Here is a 26,821-nt window from a genome sequence, read left to right on the forward strand (position 1 = left end):
TTCAGGATATAAAACATGCTTTTAATAATCTAAGAAGAAAAATATATTCCAAAATAATTGTGTCACAATATTCCAATATTGAGGTCAGTCATGGCATGAAGTAAGGAAACCAGGAAATGGTGCTTCTCATCCAAGCGCCGCTGTGCTGACACCCTGGTTGCGGCCCGTGAGAGCAGAATGGAGCCGAGGACCAGCCCAGACCACTGTCCTGCGCGATGTCACACCGACGAACGCGTGAACCAGTGATCGGCTTTTAATGCAATTTCCGATCTCCTTACCCCATTTACCTCGCAACCTTTATGGTGACAACATAAGCTTGTCTTTCTTTACAGGCTGGGAAAACACAGAAAACCCACAAAGCTCATGATAGACTATTTCACAATGACCTAACAGCTAACACTGAAAATTTGTATTATATTTTAGAAAAAGTATAATTGTGTTTATGTGCACTATTTCATGAATAAGTTACAACAAGCAATTAAAAAAAAACTTGACATTTTCATGGATGTAAGAAGTTTCAAATTAGGACACTATGATTAATGAACCATGATAATTCTCTTAATAGTCTATGCAACTTAGATATATAACATTTTTTCTTATAAACACTTCAACCAACTTCTCAATAACACATTTTACAGTTATGAAAGTTAATTTTTTGAATACTTTCTTTCACTGATTATGGATAGAGATATACTAATATTCAATAATCTTTCAGCTTTTCTTTTAAAAAAGAAACAGCGCAAAATAAGTCACTGAGAACTTTTCTTGCAAAGACAAAAATGATTATTTGTCATAAGAATTTAATAAGACTTAGAAGAAAAAATATATATTTCCTTAAACCATTTTTTTCTGAATTCAAACCAGTTTATAGAGATTATAAAAAATAGAGTCTATGTACATGGCACAGTGTGCCTCAGTGACACACAAAACAAGGTAACAACAAAGCATATACACACCTGCCTCCTGGACACAGCCCAGCACAACACCGCAGTGACTACGTCCTATTGTACACAGTGATAACTGCTGAAATACTACAGGAAGTCAGACATACAAAAGTTAACAGTAACATTGGCCAAATATGATTAAAACGTCCACGTTATATAAAACGATAAGCGAAGAACATGAAGTATAAAAATAGCACTGGTGTGTGGGGAAGGCGCCTTCCGAGCACGCAGGGTGGCAGATACCCAGGCAGCTCCCTGACCAGCGTGGCCTACGTCACCACATGGGGTCTCGTCCCGTCTTCTGTGAGGTCATACCTGAGGGCACAGGAAGCGACAGACAGGTCAGGGTGGCGGCCTTAGTCAGTCAGTCTATCAGTTGTGGCCTGTGAAAGGACACTCACCACTGGGTCCAGCCTTTGGCGAGCTCTTCAGACGCCAGAGCAACCAACACCTGTGGGTAAGGGAGTGTGTCAGAGGTGGGGGCGTTCCCTCGGACCCGCACCTCTGCCCTCGCCCATCTCCCTGTCTCATCAGCACTGTATGCTCCTTTAGTGTGAGTCTCTCACCTTCCAGTGTGCTTCACCCCAGGATGGTGGGTCCTACCCAAGAGTCTGCCTTATCCACCGTCTAACATTAGGTTATAGGAAACCTCAGGGGAGAGCCTTTGCGGGGACAGAGGCTCATGGCCAGTGAAGGCACTAAAGTTGATGTGCACTGGCCACAAATGGCACCTACAATTCAAAACTTCTCTTCCCTAACTTATTTCTGTGTACATTATTAAAGAATGTACATTCTTATGCAACAATTACATGTGGATATGGACAAAGACTAAAAGAAATTCAAAGGGCGCTAGCCAGTTTGGCTCAGCGGATAGCACGTCGGCCTGTGGACTAAAGGGTCCCGGATTCGATTCCGGTCAAGGGCACGTGCCTCGGTTGCAGGGCCCTCCTCGGCCTGGGCCCTGGTTGGGGCATGTGCAGGAGGCAACCAATCGATGTGTTTCTCTCATATCGATATTTCTGTCTTTCCCTCTCTCTCCCACTCTCTCTAAAAATCAATGGAAAAATATCCTCAGGTGAGGATTAAAAAAAAAATTCAAAGAAATAAAGCCAATTATTTGTTAGGAAAAACCACAGCTGGTTAATCAGGAGGTAGAACTGGAAGAGAATGTGTTCCCTTTGGGTTTGCTTTCACTGTGATACTTGAAAAAATATTTTTAAAATAACCTTCAACTATAAGTTCATGGTATTACTATGACTAATAAGCCAATAACATGAATGAGTAAAAACAACAGAATCAGTTAAAATGTCTTCACAATGTACTGACCTCTTAGCTGATGCAGTCCTCCTGGTCTACTATCAGCCGCAGAGCACACTGACCCCGCCTACCTATGTACTATGGTCTACCAGGCGCAGGGGTAGGGGCTGAAGTCTCACAGGGGTCTGCTCAGACTTACTTTGCCAAGAAGCCCTTTGTCTTTGGACAGGAAGCCGCCACTGTTCTTCACGGCGACGTCCAGCGTTCTCCGCTGCACTTCCGGTAGCGAGACGCTGAACTCAAAGCTGACAGAGAAAGAGGCCCTTCCCTCAATTTCTCCATCATCTTGCTGCAGTTTCCCGTAACTGAGCATGACACTCCTGCCTACGAGACCACTCCAAATGTCACATTTCTTATTATAAAACAGGGTTCTTGTGCTAGATGTTTGGGGCCTGCATTTCATAAAAACACAAAATCAAAGTATTTTCCAGGGTTCAGAACATAAGAGAAGATTCTGGCCTGCAGCTCCCACGCACAAGGTGGGCAGCTAGGATGTGGGATCACAGATGTTATATTCGACTCAACAGCTAAGGCCAGGCTCCCTCTCCCTAAAGACGAAAGGAGAGCAACTTCTAAGCCTCGTGAGGGGCTGAAGGCAGAGGCCGCAAACTAAAATGCCTTCAGGGAGGCAGGTCCTCGAAGCGGTGTGTGTGGTTCGCATGAGGCAGGGTCTCTGGCAAGGACGTAGCCAGGACGTGGCCGGTGCTGCCACGGAGCCACGGCAGCTAGAGACCCAAAGCTGCACGTGGATCTCAAATTCTTTGCTGCCGCGGAGTAAGAACACTGACAAATACAAGGTGCCCACATCAGGATTTGGTGTGTTCCTGTCAGTAAAAATATGATGTGTCTAGTACAGTGGTTGGCAAACTGCGGCTTGGCAAACCGCGCTCGCGAGCCACATGCGGCTCTTTGGCCCCTTGAGTGTGGCTCTTCCACAAAATACCAACTTCTGCGCATGGGCCACGAAGTTTCAATCGCACTGTACATGCGCACCCGCACGTGGTATTTTGTGGAAGAGCCACACTCAAGGGGCCAAAGAGCCGAATGTGGCTCGTGAGCCACAGTTTGCTGACCACGGGTCTAGTACCTTTAAAGGGGAAGTGTAAACTGAATTAGCAGACATCAATACGATGCAATCTTATTTCCCCAAACGCTGGTGGTTTGAGCTACAGGACTGTTGAGTAAGACACCAAACGTGCAGATGGAGACTCTTTAAGTGCCTGAGCACCGCTCAGGAGCGACCATGTCAGACTGACCACAGAAGCAGATATGAGCCTCTGTTAAGCCAGACCATGAAAGAGATTTGCAAATCTGAAACAATTATGCCATTCTTTTCACTTTTAAAATTGTTTTGGAAACTGGTTGTTTTCATAAGAATGTTATATTTTAAGATGTTATAGAGGTTTATTATTTTGAGAAATATATGCATTTTAATATTCTCGGCTTTGATGTATAACTCAGTTCTTTTATCTAATCACTCGTCTCGCCATCCATGTTCACAACTTGTCACTTCTGCATGAAATTCAGAGTACTCACGCCTACTGATCTGAGTTTCCACTTCTCAGTGCCAGGTGGGCGCCAATGCTTTGTCACTGGGAGGCCCTGCTAACTTACCCCAACACCTGCCCCAGGTGAGGGAAGTCCATACCTCTGATCAAACACGGGGTTCAGTGTTTTCTTCGACACATGTGTTTTTCTCCTCCCTGACCTCCTCTTGTCTGGCAACAAATACATGCGGACGTAGGGGTCAGAGCCGTCTTCAGAGAAGGCAATGAGGTTTCTTGTAAAACAAACCAAAGAACAGCAGGCATTATACTCTAGGAAGATGACAATTAGCATCACATCATACTTTCTACAGCAGGTCCTGGAGGACTGTTGTTCTGTTAAGTTCCCGAGAAAAATATTCCCTCAGTAGAACTGTGTGGAGCTTGCACTGTGTCTTATAAGTTTTCTACGGGGACTCTGGTTTCCTCCAATATCCCAAAGATGTGCACAGGAGGTGAGTGGCCTAACATGTCTGAGAGAGACAGGTGCAGGCGTGAGTGGCCTGTCTAACGTGTCTGGGTGAGACAGGTGCAGGCGTGAGTGGCCTCTAACGTATCTGAGTGAGACAGGTGCAGGCGTGAGTGGCCTCTAACGTGTCTGAATGCGACAGGTGCAGGCGTGAGTGGCCTCTAACGTGTCTGAGTGAGACAGGTGCAGGCGTGAGTGGCCTCTAACGTGTCTGAGTGGGCACAGGTGCAGGTGTGAGTGGCCTCTAACGTGTCTGAGTGAGACAGGTGCAGGTGTGAGTGGCCTGTCTAACGTGTCTGAGTGAGACAGGTGCAGGCGTGAGTGGCCTCTAACGTGTCTGAGTGAGACAGGTGCAGGCGTGAGTGGCCTCTCTAACGTGTCTGAGTGAGACAGGTGCAGGCGTGAGTGGTCTGTCTAAGGTGTCTGAGTGAGACAGGTGCAGGCGTGAGTGGCCTCTAACGTGTCTGAGTGAGACAGGTGCAGGCGTGAGTGGCCTCTCTAACGTGTCTGAGTGAGACAGGTGCAGGCGTGAGTGGCCTCTCTAACGTGTCTGAGTGAGACAGGTGCAGGTGTGAGTGGCCCCCAGATGGAGGGGCATCCTGCTCAGGATTGGTGCCCACCTTGTGCCCTGAGCTGCAAAGAAAGGCAATGTGGTCACTCATGACCTGAAACTGGAATAAGCGGGCTGGGAAATTAATGATCTCACTTGTTTTTATTCAGCTTTCTTCAATGTGTGTAGAGCTCACATTTATCTCAATGCTTCCCAGAAGTGTTGTGAGTCTTTGTGGAGAACTCTGGTGATGTTTTAGACCAGCGATAAGCCACAGGAACTGACTGTTGTTTGTATCGATTGTATGCAGCCTCTTCACGTTATCCACTCACTGACAGACTGAGGACCTAGGTAGGGACTGGGCTGGCGTCCTCTAACCCAGCTCCTGTGCTGTGTTTCCCAGTGGTGATCTCAGTAGGAGAACATAGAAGGTGCTGAACACATATGCACTGAGCTGAACTCCACAGCGATACAGTCATGTTCCTAATGTCACTAATTTTATTTTTCTGTTTCTAACAGCTTTTTAAGAATCAAATATTTATATAAACACACTTATATCACAACTACTACAGAGACAGGCAAGTCACATAAGAGAGAAATAGCTCCTGACCATCATCATTAATCACACTGTCACCTCACGTCACACCCCTTCCTGACGGGGGAAAGGCAAGCCAAGCCCCTCGGTGCCCAGGTCTCCTGGAAAGACTACGGCAAAACTGACCATGACCCATCAATTGCTAGGTCCTCTGAATTTATAAGTTTACTCCTAGAAATGTAACCCTCAAAGAACACTTCAATAAAAGAAAATGCATTCATTATTGAGTGTACTCATTATTTAGACCATCTAAACACCCACAGCAGGGAGTAGCAACGTACCCACAGTTCCAGGGTGTGTTGCCAAGCAACTCAGTGGTTATGAATGTTTAGGAAGCAATACTGAGAAAGAAGAAGGAATAAACACTGGGCACAGGAGATCCAACTGCGAGCACTGGGAGGCCCCGGAGGGAGGCTCCCAAGGGAGCGCCGCTCACCTGCAGGCGTGCACGACCACCACCAGCTTGTTCCTCTGCGAGCTGTGCCGGATTGTCAGCTGAATCTGCCCCAGGGGAGACTGTCCCAGCGTCGTCCCACTGAGGAAACAAAGCGGGAAGTCACAGCTCTGCCCGGACCTTATACTCCCCGAGTTACCGCTCCAACTCGGTAGGAAAGCCAAGCTCACTCATGCAGACTAGAGGACACAACCGAACCTGAGGACAAATCAACCAGTCAAATCCTACTCAGCTGAGGTTAACATAACTTAATAATTCAAAACTGAGAGCTTTTTCATTTAAGGTCCAAAGTAAAAGGAGACATGGTCGTCTCCTAATTACAAACCCCGATGCTGTGGTCTTTGGGCCTGTCACTGCCCACATCTACGCATCCTTTCTCAGAACCCCATAATCCTGGATCTGATGTTCACCAACAGGACATCGGTGACATCACAACACCCCCCTCAATTTCTGCTTCTCAAGGTCAAAGCATGGATTCTAAGGTAACCAATGACTGCCTGGCTCAGGGTCCCCCAAGACCAGCTCCGGTGAAAAAATGGTTTCTTATTTAAAATTTTATTTCCTTTTAGAGCAAGAGAAGGGGAGGGACTGATTTCTTTTTTCAAAAATAGTGGAGGTGAGAAGGTGCGAAGGAGACCAGTGCACTGAGTATGTCACAGAAGGTCACACATATGCCTGCGTCCCGACACCAAGAACACATGCTTCACCTCAAAGGCAACTTCCTTCCTTCCGCTGAGGGGACAAGACTAACATCTGAAGCTTGTGGTGCCTGCAGACTGTTTTTCCTCCTTATCTAGGAATCACGGGGCTTAAGTAAGAAATCAAAAGCGACGGGGACCAGCAGTGGGTGCTGAGCAAACTGGAACGAATAGAGCCTGCTCCCACCATCGGGCAGCTCAGCTCTGGACCCGCCTTCCTGCCCTGAGGGCAGCAGCACTAGAGCCTCTGCAGTTCAGGGGACCCGCTACCCCATCACCATCTAACCCTTAAGGAGCCGAAGGAGGCCTGGAAAACGGCAGGCTTCCCTTTGAAAGGGTGCCGCCCCTGAGCCCCTTAGCTGCTGAGACACAGCCTCACAGCACATGGGCGTGCGCGGCCTGGGCGAGAGCAAGAGAGCATCTCCTTACTTCTCAAGCTGCCGCAGCCTCTGCCGAAGCTCCTGCGTGGCGATGGGCAGCGATATGTCCGAGGCTATGCTGGGGGTGGGCTCCTTGATGAAGATGTGGCTGGGGGAGCCGGTGGTGCCGCCATGGAGGCTAGAGGCGCTTCTGCCCAGGTCTCGAGGCCCCTGAGGGCTGGTCTCCGCAGGCTGAGCTCTGTCCTCCACGCTGGACTTCGCACCGCCTCCAAGGACTGGAGTGGACGGGGCTGGGCTGCTGTCCCCAGCGCCTGGTGACATGGACACCTGAGACCTGACAGATACTTTTCTCCCTCCTTTGGAAACTGAGGGTCGCTTTACTTGAGCTGAGTGCTGGTGGTCTGGAGACCTGTCTTGCTTTTCGAGGTGGAGTACCTAGAGGTGGAAATAAACAAGTTAAAATCAGTGACACTGGTAATAGCCTGATACATGAACGCTTTAGATCTATTCACTTGCCAATTCATTTAAAACTTAGCATAAAACAATATGGACAATCTGGTCTACCTGTTCACCTGTTCTGTTATTAAAGTAATACGATGTTACAGAAAGCTTCCCTCGTCCTACCCAGGTGGGCTGGTCCCTCGTCCTACCCAGGTGGGCTGGTCCCTCATCCTACCCAGGTGGGCTGGTCCCTCATCCTACCCAGGTGGGCTGGTCCCTCGTCCTACCCAGGTGGGCTGGTCCCTCATCCTACCCAGGTGGGCTGGTCCCTCGTCCTACCCAGGTGGGCTGGTCCCTCATCCTACCCAGGTGGGCTGGTCCCTCATCCTACCCAGGTGGGCTGGTCCCTCATCCTACCCAGGTGGGCTGGTCCCTCATCCTACCCAGGTGGGCTGGTCCCTCATCCTACCCAGGTGGGCTGGTCCCTCGTCCTACCCAGGTGGAATAGTCTCGCCTCCATCAGCAACCCTGGGGAAGGATGAGAGTCACGACACCTCTACCCAGCAAAATTACCCCAAATTCCTAGCATCGATGGGGGAGCAGCCCATGCCCTCATTCACTTTGCTAGTTTTTAATATTTACTTTTTTTTTTAAATCCTCACCCGAGGATATTTTTCCATGGATTTGTAGAGAGAGTGGAAGAGAGAGGGAAAGACAGAGAGAAACACCAATGTGAGAGAAACAAATCAATTGGTTGCCTCTTGCACGAGTCCTGACCACTGCCTAGGCCGGGGAGGACTCTGCAACCGAGGTATGTGCCCTTGACCAGAATCGAACCCGGGACCTTTAGGTCCACAGGTCGACATTCTATCCACTGAGCCAAACTGGGCTTAATATTTACTTTTAACATACACAACAGTCCACTGAGCAGAGTTAGACTCCATACACTCCTGCATTCTGCGGTCACTGTGATGGCTAGAAGTTTTTTCCTGCTTTTACAAAGTAAAGCTGCAGCAGCCAGCTTCATATTCATGGTCTCCCCACACTGTGCATTTTAACTGAAAGTCCGATTTCCAGGGGCTCTGGCCCCAGGACTCTGTGACCTACGGCCTGGAGACACTGTCAGGAGAGGCTGTGCCCACCAGGTCCTGACTGGGACCACGGAGCACATTCCACAGCACCCCACACACCAAGTTTGTCTTAATTCCTTAAACAGGTGGTTCTCCATTTTAATTTGCATTTTTAAAATTAGTGAGTTTCAACATTCTCTCATGTTTGCCAGTTTATTTTTAATATTTCCTTAGGTGCTTACAAATGAATTATTATCTTTTTGGACAAAAAATTTGGGGTAATTTCTACCATCTTGTAGAATTTTATTAAATTCTCTTCTGAATGACTATTGAAGATTTAATCTTAGCAGAAAACTCTGCTGACCCGATAGCATACTTTCTGGGCCAAAGTCTAAAACGCGGTCAACTGCACCCACCTGCAGGTGAACGGACCCCTGGGCTGCTCAAGCCACCGGGACACTCTGCTTCTGTTGGAAGTCGAGTCCAGGCCTCCATCATCTCCCTGAGCTCCCACATGGGCAGCGTTATCCATGCTCCCCTGTGCCATGTCCACGTCCATCTTGTCCTGAGCCCCGTGGCTGTCACCATGTCCACCTTGTCCTGAGCCCTCTGGCTGTCACCGTGATCACCGTCCACCTTGTCCTGAGCCCCGTGGCTGTCACCATGTCCACCTTGTCCTGAGCCCTGTGGCTCTGGCTGTCACCGTGATCACAGTGTCCACCTTGTCCTGAGCCCTGTGGCTGTCACCGTGATCACCGTCCACCTGAGCCCTCTGGCTGTCACCAAGTGTCCACCTTGTCCTGAGCCCTGTGGCTGTCACCGTGATCACAGTGTCCACCTTGTCCTGAGCCCTGTGGCTGTCACCGTGATCACCTTCCACTTTGTCCTGAGCCCTCTGGCTGTCACAGTGATCACCGTCCACCTTGTCCTGAGCCCCGTGGCTGTCACCGTGATCACCGTCCACCTTGTCCTCAGCCCTGTGGCTGTCACCGTGATCACAGTGTCCACCTTGTCCTGAGCCCTGTGGCTGTCACCGTGATCACCGTCCACCTTGTCCTGAGCCCCGTGGCTGTCACCGTGATCACCGTCCACCTTGTCCTCAGCCCTGTGGCTGTCACCGTGATCACAGTGTCCACCTTGTCCTGAGCCCTGTGGCTGTCACCGTGATCACCGTCCACCTTGTCCTGAGCCCTGTGGCTGTCACCGTGATCACCGTCCACCTTGTCCTGAGCCCTGTGCTGTCACCGTGATCACAGTGTCCACCTTGTCCTGAGCCCTGTGGCTGTCACCGTGATCACCGTGTCCACCTTGTCCTGAGCCCTCTGGCTGTCACCATGATCACCGTCACCTTGTCCTGAGCCCCGTGGCTGTCACCGTGATCACCGTGTCCACCTTGTCCTCAGCCCTGTGGCTGTCACCGTGATCACCGTCCACTTTGTCCTGAGCCCTGTGGCTGTCACCGTGATCACAGTGTCCACCTTGTCCTGAGCCCCGTGGCTGTCACCGTGATCACCGTCCATCTTGTCCTCAGCCCTGTGGCTGTCACCGTGATCACCGTCCACCTTGTCCTGAACCCTCTGGCTGTCACCATGATCACCGTGTCCACCTTGTCCTCAGCCCTGTGGCTGTCACCATGATCACCGTGTCCACCTTGTCCTCAGCCCTGTGGCTGTACTGTCCACTGTGGAACAGCACCTGAGAGCTTTGCCATGGTAGCCTGTGCCCGTGCACCCCGTGCTCCCCTGGGAGACTACAGTACCCTGAGGGCGACCTTCATCTTCAGAGTGCTGTTTGGACCTGAATTACTGAGCTGGAATCGCTGGTTCATGGTCATGTCATCGCTGGTGAGCAGACGACTGAGTGGGATCTTCAGGTTCCCCAGGCAACACTGATGTTGTTCATCTTTGACCTGGAAACACACCACAGAACACACTGAGCTCCACGGATAAAGACACAACGTAGAAAGGTCCAAATCCAGTCTTTAAAAACACACTTCAACCATCTCCTTCTAGGCAGTGTTTCCTTAAATGCTAACAGAAAACCTCCTTGGGAAGACAGGGCACCTTGGAATGAGTGATGCTACACTGCATCTGCATCACATGTGTCTGTCACTTCCTCATCACACATTTATGAGCGAAAAAGGACACCATGGTTAGGAGTCCATTAGGAGAACCTCTAGTTAAGAGGCAGCAATCTGAACAAACCTGAAGAATAGAAAGAAACGTCTTAAACCCTGTGAAAATGATGACCATGCACATTTGTATAATGTGTCAAGTTTGACTGATGACACTTGTTTATGAAGAAAAATTTCTCGGTGTCTTTTAAGCCTTCTCTATTCAAAATCTACACATTTGTTTAGAACAGGGGTCCTCAAACTACGGCCCGCGGGCCACATGCAAATACAAATATTGTATTTGTTTCCATTTTGTTTTTTTACTTCAAAATAAGATATGTGCAGTGTGCATAGGAATTTGTTCATAGTTTTTTTTAAACTATAGTCCGACCCTCCTACGGTCTGAGGGACAGTGAACTGGCCCCCTGTCTAAAAAGTTTGAGGACCCCTGGTTTAGAAAATTTATAGTATCTCCTTTAAATGCAGGGCAACTCCTGCCTGCTGAGCGATACTCTGCGGCATGACCTCTGCTCCTGTGAGACTGCTGTCACACAAGACAGCTCATAACCAAACAGAGGAAGAGCTGTCGCAGGCTGCATGAGACGGTCAAAGAAGTTATCTAAGATGAAAACCTAGATGCCTGACTGCTAATTTCTTTATAACCTGAAATCCAAAAGCTTTTTTATTTTTTAAATGTGTTTTTATTGATTTTTATAGAGAAAGGAAAAGGGGGAGAGAGAAACATTGACTTGTTGCCTACTACACGCACCCCAACTGGGGATTGATCCCGTAACCTGGGCATGTGCTCTGACCAGGAATCAAACCGGTGACCTTTCGGTGTATGGGATGATGCCCAATCAACTGAACCACACTGGTCAAGGCTAAAAGCATTTTTAAAAGAAATAACTGTGGCCTGGCTGGTGTGGCTCAGTGGTTGAGCGTTGAGCTATGAATCAGGAGGTCATGGTTTGATTCTTGGGGCAAATACCTAGGTTGCAGGCTCAATCCCTAGTAAGGGGCATGCAGGAGGCAGCCAATCAATGATTCTCTCTTATCATTGATGTTTCCACCTCTCTCTCCCTTCCTCTCTGAAATCAATAAAAATAGTTTTTAAAAAAGAAATAATTGTGATGTTGTTTACTGAACTTTAAAAGCTATTTTTTAAAATTCAAGATCCAGTAAATACAGATTGTTTTAAGCATGGTGCAACTTCTGAAGGAAAAAGGAGCTAAACAAATACAAAAAGTAGCTAGACAGATACATGTTGCATAAAAGGGAATGTGGCCCTAGCTGGTTTGGCTCAGTGGATGGACTGAAGGGTCCTGGGTTCGATTCCGGTCAAGGGCACATGCCTGGGTTGCGGGCTAGATCCCCAGTAAGGGGCGTGCAGGAGGCAGCCGATCCATGAGTCTCTCTCATTACTAATGTTTCTCTTTCTCTCTCCGCCTCTTCCTTTCTCTCTGAAATCAATAAAAACATAACAAAAATAAATAAAACCTCTCCTCTATAAAAAAAAAGGGGGAATTTGAAAACATAAAACACGCAGAGAACAATGAACACGGCAGTGACCAGGCACTCTGTGGGGGAGACGTGAGGCCCCCAGGGCAGGACATGACCCTCGGGCCTCAGGTCTCAGGGGCTGAGGAACCCATCAGAGCAGCACAAGAGAAAGAGCAAACAGAGGCCCTTAAACTTCTCAAAGCCTGAATGTTGGGAAGGAGGCCTTGCAAAAAGAAACATGGGAACCAGCATAGCTGAGTCTGGATATTTGTACGCCTGCCCCTGGGATGACCGTGCAAGCTGTGTGACCCACTGTCCTTTATGCTAAGGTGAGGTGAGAGGAGGACGGACACAGCCCTGGGACTGCAGGCGGAATCCAAGGAGCACCCGCCAGCTCCTCCTGAGGATGTCATTTGCCTGGAGGTTATTTCTGCTTTGGCATGATGGAGCAACAGGAACCGATTTACCATCCCACCTCCGCTTAAAAACAAGTGAGGTGAGCCTGACAACTGACCTGGTCACTGCCTAGAGAGTCCAGGCCATGGTGCTGGGATGGGGATCCCACAGAGGCCAGCGGTCCCCCTGTGTTGAGGACACAGGGAGAAGCAGTCAAAGAGCAGGAGGTGCCAGAGAGGGGGGAGCCCCAGAGAGCTGGAGGCCCCGAGGACCCCTGCATCTCAGCCAATGGGCACATGCGAGGGAGCAACCACAGGAGGACGCAAGCCCAGGAGGAGCAGAGGACAATCCCAGAGCACATGGGGCTGCAGAAAACCTGGTAACGTGTGGGGCATCAGATTAGGGCCCCCAGATCCCAAGGCTAGAGGCTGTCGGGCTGCCTAATAAAGCTCCAAGTATTCCCAAGTACCTTCCCTCCAAATGAGAATAGAGCTCCAAAATATTTAAAGACACACTAACCCCGCACGCAAACATGTACAATTACCAGGCAACCAAAGAAGCAGTCATATCTGATCCACAGATCCAGCAACCACACAGACAATGGGATTGTGACATGCACAGAAGCTGTCACACCCAGGCTACACACACGCAGGAAGGCAGAGGAAAGACATGGAAAACTAAAGATCCAAACTCAGCTTCTAAGATGAACATCGGGAAGGCCAAAATCCACAGAATGGGACTGACAGATGAGACATTTGAGGGGAAAAATGGGAGAAGGAATGTTCAGGCTCCTCATCAGAAACAATGTAAGAGGGAAGAAAGTGGAAGAAAAAAACAGGTAGCCAAAATGCTATATCTTGTGAAAATATGAAGGCGAAACAGACTTTCCAGACACACAAGAACTGGAAGAACCCATTGACTGGCCCTGCAGGAACAGTGAAAGGGCCCTGGGTAGAAGGGAGATTGCTTCTGCTGGAACAGAGTAAGAACCTGAGTGGTAAATATGTGGTTAAATAGGAAAAACTACTTTCTAGATTTCTAGAAAGCTCTTTAAAATATAAGTGACTGTTTAAGGCAAAAATAATAAAATATATTCTGGGAGAGTGGAAACAGAAGCATGCCCTGGAAGGTTCTTGTACCTCTGGAGGCCAGTGTGCGGAACAGAGGGACCGGAACCCTAGAGCAATCACTAGTACACGCAACACCACACACAGAGCTACAGCTGATAAACCAAAAAGGAGGTAAAGTGCAGTTATACAAAATGCTCACTCCCAAAGAAATCAGATTAAAAAAGCCAAAGATAACAAATGGGCAAATAGCATGGTAGCAGATTTAAATCCAACCACATCAACAATAACTGTATGCTGTCTATAAGACATCACCTTTAAATATAAATTACAAATAGGTTTAAAAAAGATGAAAAAAGTAAGCATGTTAACTTCAATAAAAAGAAAGATGGGATAGCTATACTAATATCAAGCAGTCGATTACAGAGTAAAGAATATCATTTAATTGAACCGTAAAGGAAATTTTTATAATGATAAAGGAATCAACTTGTCAGGTGGGCATTATAATTCTGCACAGACTCTTGGAAAAACAAAGAGGAGAGAAAACCTCCCAACTCTTTCTACAATCATCATCCTGATCCACAAGCTGGAGAAACAAAATTATAGATCAGTGTCCTTCTGGACTCAGGTGCAAAAATTCTTAACAAAATTTTAGCAAATTAAATAGAATCCATAAGAAGGATACAACGTGATGACCAAGTAAACTCATCCCCTAATAAAGGTTTGCTTGTGAGGTTCCCTAATGCTAAATCTTGAAAACCAAATAAAGGTGTGCATTATTTAACGTCTGAAAGTCGCCATATTTACAAACTTGGAAAAGCTAGATGACACCTCAGCAGTTGCAGAGAAGCCTCTGATAAAATTCCACGTTCACTATGACAAAACTCTCAGCAATCTAGTGGCAGGAGAGGGAAATGCCCTCAAACTTCAGGCTTCATGCTGAAGGTCTAAGGCTCCCCTGGACTCGAGGAGGCAGAGGGGGCTCCTCACACGGAGGCCCGAGGCCGGAAGGGCAAGGCAAGACAAAGGAGGCAGAGGCAGCGGGTTGGAAACACAGAAGCAGACGTGTCTTTCTTAGCAGACGACAAGACTCCCTGTGTAGAAGGCAATCCTGAAGTATCCTCAAAAGCACTACGGAACTAATAAGTTCAGCACGACTGACAATATGATGCCAACGTACAAAATCAACTGCATTTCTAGATACCAGTAACATTCAATCAACAGTCTAAAGTTAAAAAAAAATTACTGATTATGGTGATGGATCCATAAATTATACACTTTAAATATGTGCAGTTCATTGCATGTTAATTATATTTCAATAAATCTTTTAAGAATGCAAATAAAATACCTCAACTTCAAGGTCCTGGCGCTTCGGATTGTGAATGAAGAAAGTGAAGTTTTCCTCCCACACAGGTTCATTGGTTTTGTACCGAATCTGAAAGAAATATCCCCCAATCAGCTCTTAGCTCTGTGGCTCCTTTCTGTGTTTATCAGTTTATGTGTTTGGAAGCCAGGGAGGACTTTAATTAATTCCAAGACACATACTTACTGAGCACGTGCTGGTATGTACCAGTTGTGGAAAGTGCTCAAAAGACAGTCCCGAGCTTTTAGAGTGCGCCGGGCAGCGCCTCAAAGCCCCAAGCCGTGTGCCCTCCCGGTGGCAAAGGCCTCCCTGTGTGGCTTGGCCCTCCTTGGGCTCCCGTGGGCTGCACAGCTCTGCATTCAGGAAGCTTCTCTAACTAACTGTGAGCAGGTGAGTGTGAACAAAGGCCTGTAACTTTAAACAGTTCCTGAAATGCTTCTCTCGCATCAGGAAAGTGGGACCTACTGCAGCAACGAAGGCCTTACCTTGCTCTCCTGGGCCTTGTGACCAACTGACATCTGCACCAGAGGGTTGGGGTTGCTGTTTATTTTCTTCCCAGACTATCCAAAAACAAAAAAGACAAAATCAGTAACAAATACCCTGAAAGAGGATGTTGATCATGAAACGATTGGCTACACTAACAGTCATTGCTATTTGCTTCTGAGACTGCAGTTTACAGGGACTATCTGGGAGTAACTGGGAAAGAATCACTAAGCACCACCCAAACCATAACTGTATCCACCATGAAATATACCAGAAGTTCTATTTACATAGACTTTTTAAGTGTTAAGTCTTTTAGTTTTAGAGCAAACTACTTTGAAAACATGAAATTTTCTGACTATCTTTATTGATAATTCCAGCTCTCAAAACTTATTTGACCGGGATAACAAAATAAATAAAGTGAAATTAATGAATACAAAAACATGAGCAAGGACAAATGTAAGAGTATATAATCCAGCCCGGCCAGTGTGGCTCAGTGGTTGAACGTTGACCTATGTATGAATCTAGAGGCCACAGTTCGATTCCCAGTCAGGGCACCTGCCCAGGTTTCGGGCTTGATTCCCAGTGTGGGGCATGCAAGAGGAGGCAGCTGATCAATGATTCTCTCTCATCATTGATGTTTCTATCTCTCTCCTCCTCTCTGAAACCAATAAAAATAGATATTTTTTAAAAAGAGTATATAGCCCTAGCCAGTTTAGCTCAGTGCATAGGGTGTTGGCCTGTGGACTGAAGGGTCCTGGGTTTGATTCTGGTCAAGGGCACAATGCCCAGGTTGCAAGCTTGATCCCCAGTGAGGGACATGCAGGAGGCAGCCTATCAATCTCTCTCATCTTTGATGTTTCTATCTCTCTCTCCCTCTTCCTTCCTCTCTGAAATCAACAAACATATATATTTAAAAAAAGAGTATATAATGCAGAACAGTTCTCTAGTTGGAATAATAAAAATACTACAAAGTGTCAGAAACATGTTTTCACATTTTAAACTTAGTATCTTCTGTTCAAACATGTAGCTATCAGATATCAAGTCTCACTGGCCAGCGCCTAAGTAATTTTGACTGGAAGAATAAACAGCAATCTAGAATTGCATTAAATTAAGCAGTATGAATATAATTTTAAAAATTGTAAGAAGCATATATTTTAGCTGATAGAAGAAGACATAGTAAAACACAACTATATGGGACATGAGGTTTATTTATAATTTAGTCTCACAGAAGATTCAATTAAATATCTGTTAGTGGAAATTAATTAGATCACAAAAATGTTTTTAGTTAAACAATTTTAAAGTCAATCCACAACACTGCAGCAAAGATAAAAATAAGCATCAAATTCATGATTATTGGAATAAAATATTACTAGCCCACACCTACTGCGATAATCTATTTTCTGGTTCATCTTTTTGATGTGAATGAATTCTGTAAAACGAAATAAATACTGTTAAACAATTCAAAAGCTACAGGCTACTGTGGCAGAGACACCGCTTGTCCCCTAAGTCCATTTTCCCTCTTCCCTGGACGATAGAACCCTGGCATGTGAGCTGGGCCCAGGCCTCTGCAAACAAAGCTTCTATTTCTGAACCTCCCTTGCAGTCAGGTGTGGCAGGTGCAGTCTGGCCTGAAAAGGGGAGGCATCTCCCGCCCCTTCCCAGGGACCCCCTTTTGGATGGAGGTAGCGAGCAGGCAGAGCCCCAGCGAGATTCTGGGATGCTGGAGGGAAGTTACCTCTGTCTTGCTGAAACTACAACTTCTCCTGAATCTGACTCAGAAGCTGACTGTATTTAACTAATATACTTACTTCATCTTTGAAAAAGTAGCCATTCATTCCTAAAAACTTATAATATTTATAAGACTTTTTTTTTAACTTTCTACTTTGAAAGCAACGAAACTCACAATTGCTGACTTTATGTGCCTGCTTTTGGGAAAATCGAGGTGCTGGGGGAATGGCTACTTCCTTGGCCCACTTAGCTTGCTTCCGTTTTCCTTCTGTGCGTGCATGTGTGTGACATGGTGGAAATCTGTGTATCCTAAGCCTAAAAAGTCTTTAATAAGTATGAAATAAACACTAACAAACCTTTACTGACATGTTTTCTTTCTTTGTGGTACGTAAAGTAATGATGTATCTTAAAATAAATGACATTTTAGATTCCAAATCACTAAGTTTTCTACTATGATTCCACATTCGGCACAACTCAGAGACACAGATATCATGACGCTAAGTCACGACTTCCCTGAACTTACAGCTCATTCCTTACCCCTCGATTAGTGAGACCCACAGTTCATCTAGTTGAACCCTGGTTCTCAGTTCTATGAAATGGGCATGATACCATTTCCAGAAGCTAGCTGTTAGGCGTAAATGAGGTGAAGTAATAACAATTAAAATGAACATATTGGACTAGCTGCATGGAATCCCTTCCATGCATGATCTCATTTAACGTACTCACTACTCCAGCAAAGAAGACACTGTCACTTCCGTCCTATAAATTATTAATTCATGCTGGACTCCAACCCAAGCCGTCTTCAGTTCTCAGCTTTGTTCCAACCATAACACAGAAATGGGAGGAAAGCCTGTTGATACACTCCTTACAGTGTTTTAGGGGCAGTATTTCAACTACTGCGAACAAGGTGCAGCAAGGACTTAATAAACGCTACATCAAAGCAGGCTTTATCTGCCCTGGCCAGCCTGGCTCAGTGGATAGAGCATCGACCTGTGGACCGAAGGGTCCCAGGTTTGATTCCGGTCAAGGGCACGTACCTCGGTTGCAGGCTCCTCCCCAGCCTGGGCCCTGGTTAGGGCACGCGTATAGGAGGCAACCAATCGATGTGTTTCTCTCATATCGGTATTTCTCTGTCTTTCCCTCTCTCTTCCACTCTCTCTAAAAATCAGTGGAAAAATACCCTCGGGTGAGGATCAAAAAACAAAACAAAACAGGCTTTATTAGTGTTTCCCACTTTTGAAATTTAACTTATCCTCCAGATGAAACTGATTTAAAAACATTCCTGATTCCTTTATATGGAATTTTCTTAAAATAATTACATTTAAACTCTCCCCTAAATATTTAAGTCTAGAATGTTCAAAGAAATCAAAGAAAAAATAATAAAACATCGTAAGTCATAGAAAACTTTAACAATTTAGCCAGAAAATACATGTTCCTGGTGTTTTAGGGAGTGGAGCTCAGTTTTCAATATCCATCACTGAATGAAATGTAAAGCTTCCCCAAAGACCTGGCCCCATGCCATAGCGCCGGAAGCTCTCAGGTCACCAGCGGAGCCGGCCTGACTCAGCATATTGGAAGAGGTGATGTGTAAACAGACAGTCACGGTGACAAGGGGCACCTGCCAACCAGGTCTGAAGACTGGGTAAGATTTTAGACAGAACTTTAGTTCATCATTTTCACAAATTCAAATCCAACTGAAACAGGTCATTTAAAACCACCTTAGATATTGCTACCTAAGGTCAACAAGACGATGTCTAATTTATCATACTGGAACTTCATAAAATTTTTCTTCAGAGCTGACTTAAATTCTCTACTAATTCTTGGTCAACAAAAGTAGGCTCTCTCTAACGACCACTAATTACTAATTAGTAATACACCACGAGGGTTGAAGCATCATCTCTTTCAATATGTCTTCATGAACTTTCAAAGGGAAGCCATTTGTTTACCTTTAAAGCTTTCTGAACTGCAGTCTTCTTCAAGACACCGGGGTTAAACCCTAACGGGTTACTCTTTCCCGCAGAAGATGAACACACCAAGGGTTAATCAAACATGCAATGAGGAGATTATGTAAGGTTAACGACATGAAAACTTATGCAAACGAACAAAAAAAAAAAATCTTTAAACAAAAAACACCAGCAAGAATTACACAGAAACATTAAAAAAAACCATTTGTAAAATTTTTCTGTATGCTCACGATTTTATCTTAGAAGGAACCTTTAATCTGTCAGCATCAAACCTATGTGCTTCTCCTCTGTGGTTACTACTCCTCTGAACTTCGGGACTGAAAAATCCAAGTGCTACTTTAAGAAAGGGTTCTATTTACTATCCTTTGCTTGAATGAACCCCTAAAATATCTATAATTAGGTTTTATCTAAATATCAACCAACGGGCCATAGATGCCCAGATTACTCTCAAGCCAAATTCTATCCTATCAGAGCAGCTGCCACATTTCTCCTTTCTCTGTGCCGGCCCACAGCAGAGATGGGCCTTCTCTGCTTTGCCCCTCCTTCCTTCCCAAGTATAAACTGGGAGGCAGCTTAGCTCATCAAGTTTCTCCTGGCTTTAAAGTTTTGATGTCCTGCTTTTATTAAATCTTAGTCTGTAAATTCATTACTTTCTGGCCCTTAAAAGGACAAGACAGAGCTGTTTTGCAAGCTCCTTCAAAGACTAACATGTAAGATTAAAAATTTTATCATTTTCATTGTAATTAACTTTAAATGACAAACTGAATTTTATTATTTTTTTTATAAAGAGTAGATTTTATAATGAAGAAATGGGACTGTGGCAGGCTGGGCCGGGCAAGGATGTCGAGCATCTGGCCAAGAGGAATGAATGGGACGTGAAAGCCAGCCTCGGCCGGGCGGCCAGCTGCTCAGCATTAGGGCGCTGGACCCACCAGGTGCATCTCTGAGGGGAGTCTGGACAGGTGAGGCTGGGAACCGCCGGCCTGAGGTGTGAGGGATGACAAGAACCTCCCTGAAGTTCTCTAGGCAGTGGGCTGTGTACAAAATGTACACATCACTCTAACCTGCATCCATGTTGGCAAAGCGGGGCCAGAGGTGGGGGGTGGGGTAGGGGTGGGGGACAGTGGAGTAGTGTGAGGTCGTGGAAGCCGCACAGGCCTGGGGGTGACACAGGCCGGATCGTCCGGGTGCACTAGGCAGGGGCCCAGCATGAGGCCTCCAGACGTGACGGCACCTTCCACCTGGGCCACTCATCTTAAACGGGGCAGCACTGCCACCTGTGCCCGTTAGTGAGGAAGCACAAGCATCAAACCCCCACCCCCACCCCCTGGCTCCACCTTACAGCTGGCCTTTTCCCAGGCAGTGGGCATGAGCGTGAACGCCATCTCAGGTAAACCCCGCCCACAGCCGAGTGAGAGGCCCCTTCACACTAGGACGGAGCGGAGCGCAGGGAGGGCACATGCCAGCTCAGCCCCCGGCTCTGCCACTCACCAGCCAGGACCCTGGCTCTCACCTCAGTCCCTCAGCTCCCTGCTGTCTCCTACCTGAGACTAAGGGAGCGGTGCACGTAGAACCCCTGGAAAGTGCTGTGCAGACACGAGTTATCAGGAAGCCAAAGGTCTAGAGGGGACCCCCAGGCGTCAGAGGGCACCATGGCGTCCCTCTGAAATTGCAGCCCAGGACTTGACCAAAAGGAGGAGAGCAGAGTTCCAGTCAGCAATGGAAGGGCCATCTCGTCTGGACACAGTCCTGTTGCTCTAGAGCTTCCACAGGGGGTCACGAGTGGTAATCACTTACGCGTGGAAATTAAGAGTGTTCTGAGCAGGTAGAAGGTAGGACTGAGAAGGGCAGGCAGCTAAGGCCTTTCCTAGAAACAGGAAAGGGCTCAGGCATGAGGGAAATTGAGAAAACACAGATCCAACTTCATAGTGAAAACCAATGGGTCTAAAAATACAATCACTTTGTTCAAATTTAGTTCACAGAGCACCCTGTGAACGCCAACATTGGAATCACAAAGCAGAGCATGTGGTTGTGACAATGGAGGAGGAAAGCAGTGTTGATGACGAGCAGGGTCACAGCAGAACCTGACAAAGCGACTAGAGCCCTGACGCAGGGCAGAACGTTTCCAGAATGAAAAGACGTAAGCACAGGCCGCTGGCGGAGGCGCCGCCATCACGCAGCCAGCCATGCAGCTGTCCTGGAGCACTGCCACGGAAAACTCTGTTACTCAAGAGTGGTGCAAAATAGATGCCATGAGCACCACCGTGGGTCACAGTGCAGGTGGAGGGGCGCATACTGTCGGGGTGCCTGAACCTCGCCCACCCCTTGAGGTCCTCACTTTCCTCCTCTATGACCTAGGACAGTGATGGCGAACCTATGACATGCGTGTCAGAGTGAACTCATTTTTTTGGTTGATTTTTCTTTGTTAAATGGCATTTAAATATATAAAATAAATATCAAAAATATAAATCTTTGTTTTACTATGGTTGCAAATATCAAAAAATTTCTATATGTGACACGGCACCAGAGTTAAGTTAGGGTTTTTCAAAATGCTGACACGCCGAGCTCAAAAGGTTCGCCATCACTGACCTGGGACAATACACCTGTTCTTGACGTTCTGCCTGCCCCTCTTTTTCATGTGGAAACAGAAATGAGAACTCCTCACAGCTGCAAAGCCTGACCCCATCAGCCTCCAGGACCAATGACTCGAAGAGTCTCACCAGCTGTTGAGCTGCTAATAAGTCAGTGATTAGCCAAGAAAGGGTGACCCTCTGGACTAATAACTAAGCCATGGGTGGCTTCCTTTTACCCTGAAGAAACTTAAATAAGTGTTTGCTAAAGGCACCAAGAACAGTGCCATGAATCAAGGTGCTACAGCCAGACCCTGGGAAACAGATAGAACGAGATCAGCTTCCCAAGCAAGGTCAGACTCGCACTGTCCGCTCCAGGAAATGCTTTCCATTCCTAAGAGGATCTGAGTCACACACGCAGTATCTGTCCTCCCTGAGGAACTGGTTCGCAGGAGGGAGAGAGCATGCTTTCGGGTACCGAGTGCACGTCTGTCTTCACTGACCACCCCAGGGCACAGAGGGACTCTAAGGAAAGCCAAGTTCTAAGGCTTCTGCTTGGTCAGGAGGAGAAAGCAGACTTGAGGGAGGTTTTTGAAAGCTTGCAAAGAAATATTTACATCTCACAGTGAGATGAACCACAAGAAAACCCAATGAATCGCTGTGGTTTCACTTTTTCCATGGAAGAGTTATTTTATTTTTTCCTGGGCTTCCTCATGACTCAGGTTTGTTCATCTCATCATCAGATGTAGTCACCAATGTTAGTCACAGCAGTGGCACATTTTACAAAACAAGCACCAAGCAAGCACACACAGTCACTGGAATCATGCAAGAAAAGTGAAACGCATGCCACGCCATTCCCCCACCGAGGAGACAGCACCAGGAGTTGCAGCCACATTCTCGCAGTCTCCACTAGCACACAAGGAAGACGACATGGGGAACTCACAAATAGTGCTCTATAGACTGAGGCAGTATTCTCACAGAACACTAGTCCCGACGCTCGCCTCTCTTTTAAGTGGCCACACCCAAAGCTTCCCTCGTAGATACTCTTAGGAAGTGGAAACGGGAGGAGAAAGCAAAGAATGGTGGGTTGTGATCAACACACACAAGAAGCACCAGTAACAGGAGTGCAAAGGGCAGTCACAGAGCCACGGGACGGGGAGCGCCGGCAACGCTCCGTGGGAAGTGACCCCAGCAGCAGCAGTGCCTCGAAGGCCCTTTGCCCGTTGGCCAGAGCACGCTCCGCGCACAAAGTGCCCTTTAGCAGAGGTTAATAGATTCACTTGCTTCTTTTGCTTCTGTGACATCATTCAAATTTTAATTTAATGTAATAAAACACAGTTTTGAAGAGCAGCCTAGTCCCTTCTGATACACTATTCTGTATATCCTAAAATATATCACATTCATTTCCATCAGGCATGATAAAGATTTGATAACAAACATTATTGTGGTTAAAAACAAAAAATTCTACCATACAAGAAATTCTGTAGAAAGGTTAAATAATAATGAAACTTCCCTCAATTTGAAACTAGAACAGATAAAGCCACTGACTTCAGACTGGAAGACAGGCCAAAAGGTGAACACTTTAAGAGAAAGTCAGAGCTACATCGGTAAAGAAACCGACCAAGGAACACAGGACAGCTGGCCCCGAGCAGCGTGCGGGCCTGTGGCGCTCACGCCCGGGCTGTGCGGGACACTGATTCCAGTCGGGGCAGGGAATCCTCGTCAGCGGAGGATGAGGTTACACGTGGATTTTCGGCTTGGGGTTGGCAGCCCTCACCCCCATGTTGGTCAAGGGCCAACTATATATACAATTACATAGACAGAGTTCAATTACATGTTCCCAATATGAAAAAAAAATAGATGACTGATCAGACTGTAATTGTGAAAACTTTAAATAAAGTGTCCTGATACACTGAGTACACGACTGTGCTGCTGCACAAAGCCCAAGTAATGCACAGTTTTGAACCCTGAGAGGTCCTAACTGAAATGAGGTGTGTGACTTCATGAAGTAAAGGACACACCGTCCAGCCGCTGAGCTGAGACCAGAATGGAGGCCAAGTGAAACCCTGAGGTGGCAGCTAAGGGCCGAGCTGCACGCTGCTCCCTGCGTGTCCACGGGAAGGGACGGGGACACACTCATGACCTGGATGGTGAGCATTATCATCATCGTGGGAGGGGGCACTGCATCTGGAAGCAGTCGTCTTTCTGTCAACAAAATTGGCCTTCAACACAATGAAAGAAAGCAAGAATGGCCATCTACTGAACAAGTGGTGGGCACTCAAAAAATTATCAAAACAGCCTGGCTGGCGTGGCTCAGTGGCTGAGCATCAACCTGAGACAGGTGGTCATGGTTCGATTCCCGGTCAGGACACATGCCCAGGCTGCGCGCTCATTCCCAGTAGGGGGCGTGCAGGAGGCAGCCGATCAAGATTCTCTCTCATCATTGATGTTTCTATCTCTCTCCACCTCTCCTTTCCTCTCTAAGATCAATAAAAATATATTTTAAGAAATATATCAAAAAAAAGAGAAATATATCAAAGCAATAGGACATTTATAATGAACAGTAGGGTCAAACTATGGTGGTGGGGGATCAGAGCAGGCCTCCCACGACTGAAAATGTATATGGTTTTTCTTCTCCAAGTTATAGTCATTACCCATAAAAACTGTACTTTATGGTTTTTTCTAAGAGCAAAACAATTCTGATGCTAACAAGGTGCACTGTTCTGGGCTGCAGAAGCCACGTGTGCAGCAGGAGACTGCCAGGGGCAGTGCGTGTCTGCCTGCCAGGCAGTGCGTCCCCACACCCACGGCACTCAGTACTCAGTCCTCCCACCACTGGGCCGCCCGCCATCTGGCCAGGCAGCTGCAGGATGAATCTGGGTTTGTCATCAGAGCTGCTTCATTTTACTCCCACACCAAGTAGAGAATGAAATGTTACTACTCAGTGATTTCCTACAGAACATCCTCTTCCCTAACTACTAGGGAGTTGGATGAATCTCCTCTGTATTGAAGATTTATTCATAAAACATGTCAGAATAAAGGGCCATCTTGATGATAAAAAGGAGTTTAACACACTGTTGCACCACCCACTCCACGCCGCTCTGGGCTGGGGTGAAGAGAAGACACAGCAACAGGAACGGGTGACAGTGTGGACACCAGCACACACATGAGTTCCCACAGTGCTACCTACCGGAAGGTTCCTCGCTGAATCCAAATACAAGATCAGCAAGGAAGAAGAAAGGCCATCGTTGGCTTGGTCTTTGTCAGCCCTGATGTCTGTCAGCACCTACCAGGAAGGAGAAGAGTCTCAGCAGACACATTTCCACATCGTTTTAGACTCTTGCTACCCAATTATGCCTGTAACGCTCCAGCAAACGGGAGAGAGGGAACAGAGAACCCCAATATGTGCAAGCAGAGGGAGCAGAGAACCCCAACACGTGCAAGCAGAGTGGAAGTAGGAAAGATTCTCTACAAATCAAAGGAAGGACCAGTGCTCTGTGGCCCTCCAAACCCCGGCTCTGCATCAAGTACAAGATTTGAAGATCCTGTGAAACAGGTGTAAATGGCCTTTAATTCTCTTAAAAAATGCCATCATCTTTAATTTATCCCTGAGGCCACCGCAGTGACTGTAGCACAACCACCCAAGGTGCTGCTGTAGTCCTCTGAAAGGCGTGGGTCTCAGCCGGCAGGAACGCGTCACACACCTGGTCCAGGTGAGCAGCATGTGGCGTCAGTGTGAGCCACTCCAGTTTCAGGTGCAGCTTTCCTCTGGGGACCTCGTCCAGGGTGAACCACTGAAGACAAACGGTGCAGGGTTAGCAGTTCTCCTGAATCGACATTCGAGTAACCAGTCTGCATAATGTCCCAAGAGGTTTCTCCTGCGGCACCAACACTGCTCGCGGGAGCCCAGGACGGAACCCTCCACACCCAGCCCCAAGCTCTCTCGACAGGCATGTGGCCCACACCCGTGGACCACACCCACCCCTGCCTGCTGCCTGGGACCATCTCAAGGCTTCACAAACACTAACTCCTCGAGACCACCAAAGCCCTGTGAGGTAACCTTCACCCTAATTTATATGCAAGGATTCAAATGTCTATCAGCTCCATCAGCTTCTAGGTACCGATTTTAAGAGAACTTATGGGCCTAATATAACATCAAACCCAAATGCTGAATTTCAATATCAAACAAGTTAACATGTTTGTTTTTATTCATTACTATATACTAATAGCAAAACAGTACACAGTTATTTCAGCTTAAAAATCACAAAGCAATGAACCAAAGGCGGCTGAAACCCTGTGCTTGAAGAGCCGCTGTGACCCAGGCCCTGCACACACAGGCGGCTCGCGCTCCCTGGTGAGCGATGGCCACGAGCGCTCGGCCACTCTGACCGTAGCGCTGACTTGGTGAATGACCTTTCCTTGGCCAATCTCACACACCGTTTACAAGCACCACAAACCCTCCTTCCTCATACTTTTATTCCAATAGCAGTATCCTGCTTGAGGGGCATCTGCTCGCTGCAAGTCCCCTGCCTTCACAGGCGCCTTCACATGAGGACCTCCCATCACAGCACAGCGCCACCTGCTGTGGCGCCAGCATCTTTAAAATGCGCTTGACCTGACAGCTGCCGGCCTGCCCTGCCCCAGGAAGAGCACCGCCTGCCTGGAGGAAATGTCCAGCATATGTGGTAGGTGCTCAGTACACACGCTAAGATTTGGTTCTTAAACTCCTTTTCTATTACTTTGCTATTACGAACAAGCTTAAGTTCTCATATTTGAGAGGCAAATGTTGAGTTTTCAGGATGGGGTGGGGGCAGGAAATAGCCAGTGCTCAGTAAGTAGAACAAGACTTGCAGAAAACTTACTTCATCTAGAAGGCGCTCCTTTTCCACTTCGGTCAGATCAATCATGAGACTAGAGAAACAACACACACAACTTCAGAGCAGAGAAGCACACTTCTTCAACCAATGACCTTAGGCATTTGTCTATGAAAAAGGACTTCAGAAACGCAACAAAATGCTACAGTTTATCAAGAAGCAGACTGTTGGCTATCCTGCACCCATTAAGTATGTGTCTATCATTTTACTTTTTATCCAATCCCAGAGGTCTCCCCTGCCCGCCCCCCCCACTTTGTTTTCTCCTGCCTCTCGTAGTCTACCACCAATGGATTTCATGTAA

The 26,821-nt window shown here is 47.1% G+C and overlaps 1 protein-coding gene and 1 long non-coding RNA gene across 4 annotated transcripts; both read right to left on the reverse strand.

Annotated features, from left to right (window-relative positions):
• ESYT2 (extended synaptotagmin 2) lies at positions 1-26,660 on the reverse strand. 2 transcript variants are annotated; one of them, XM_006107297.3, is made up of 13 exons: positions 26,509-26,660; positions 25,351-25,440; positions 24,837-24,932; positions 19,059-19,121; positions 15,387-15,461; positions 14,887-14,973; positions 10,222-10,371; positions 7,001-7,386; positions 5,856-5,954; positions 3,910-4,041; positions 2,401-2,506; positions 1,346-1,395; positions 1-1,259 (listed from the first exon to the last, which is right to left on the reverse strand). In XM_006107297.3, the coding sequence occupies exons 1-13, from the start codon at positions 26,551-26,553 to the stop codon at positions 1,214-1,216; spliced, it is 1,425 nt and encodes a 474-aa protein (XP_006107359.1). In that variant the 5' UTR covers positions 26,554-26,660; the 3' UTR covers positions 1-1,213. The 2 variants fall into 2 exon arrangements, with proteins under 2 accessions (XP_006107359.1, XP_014304758.1); XM_014449272.2 differs by lacking the exon at positions 19,059-19,121.
• Positions 7,581-9,749, reverse strand: LOC111824273. Of its 2 annotated transcripts, none has more exons than XR_002827347.1 (3): positions 9,301-9,749; positions 9,184-9,225; positions 7,581-9,098 (listed from the first exon to the last, which is right to left on the reverse strand). It is a non-coding gene; the product is annotated as an uncharacterized LOC111824273 (long non-coding RNA). The 2 variants fall into 2 exon arrangements; XR_002827346.1 differs by having other exon boundaries at positions 9,257-9,749.
• Positions 26,661-26,821: the final 161 nt, after the last annotated feature.

The sequence above is a fragment of the Myotis lucifugus genome, unplaced genomic scaffold (genome assembly GCF_000147115.1).
Source record: "Myotis lucifugus unplaced genomic scaffold, Myoluc2.0 scaffold_1095, whole genome shotgun sequence".
Classification (NCBI taxonomy): domain Eukaryota; kingdom Metazoa; phylum Chordata; class Mammalia; order Chiroptera; family Vespertilionidae; genus Myotis; species Myotis lucifugus.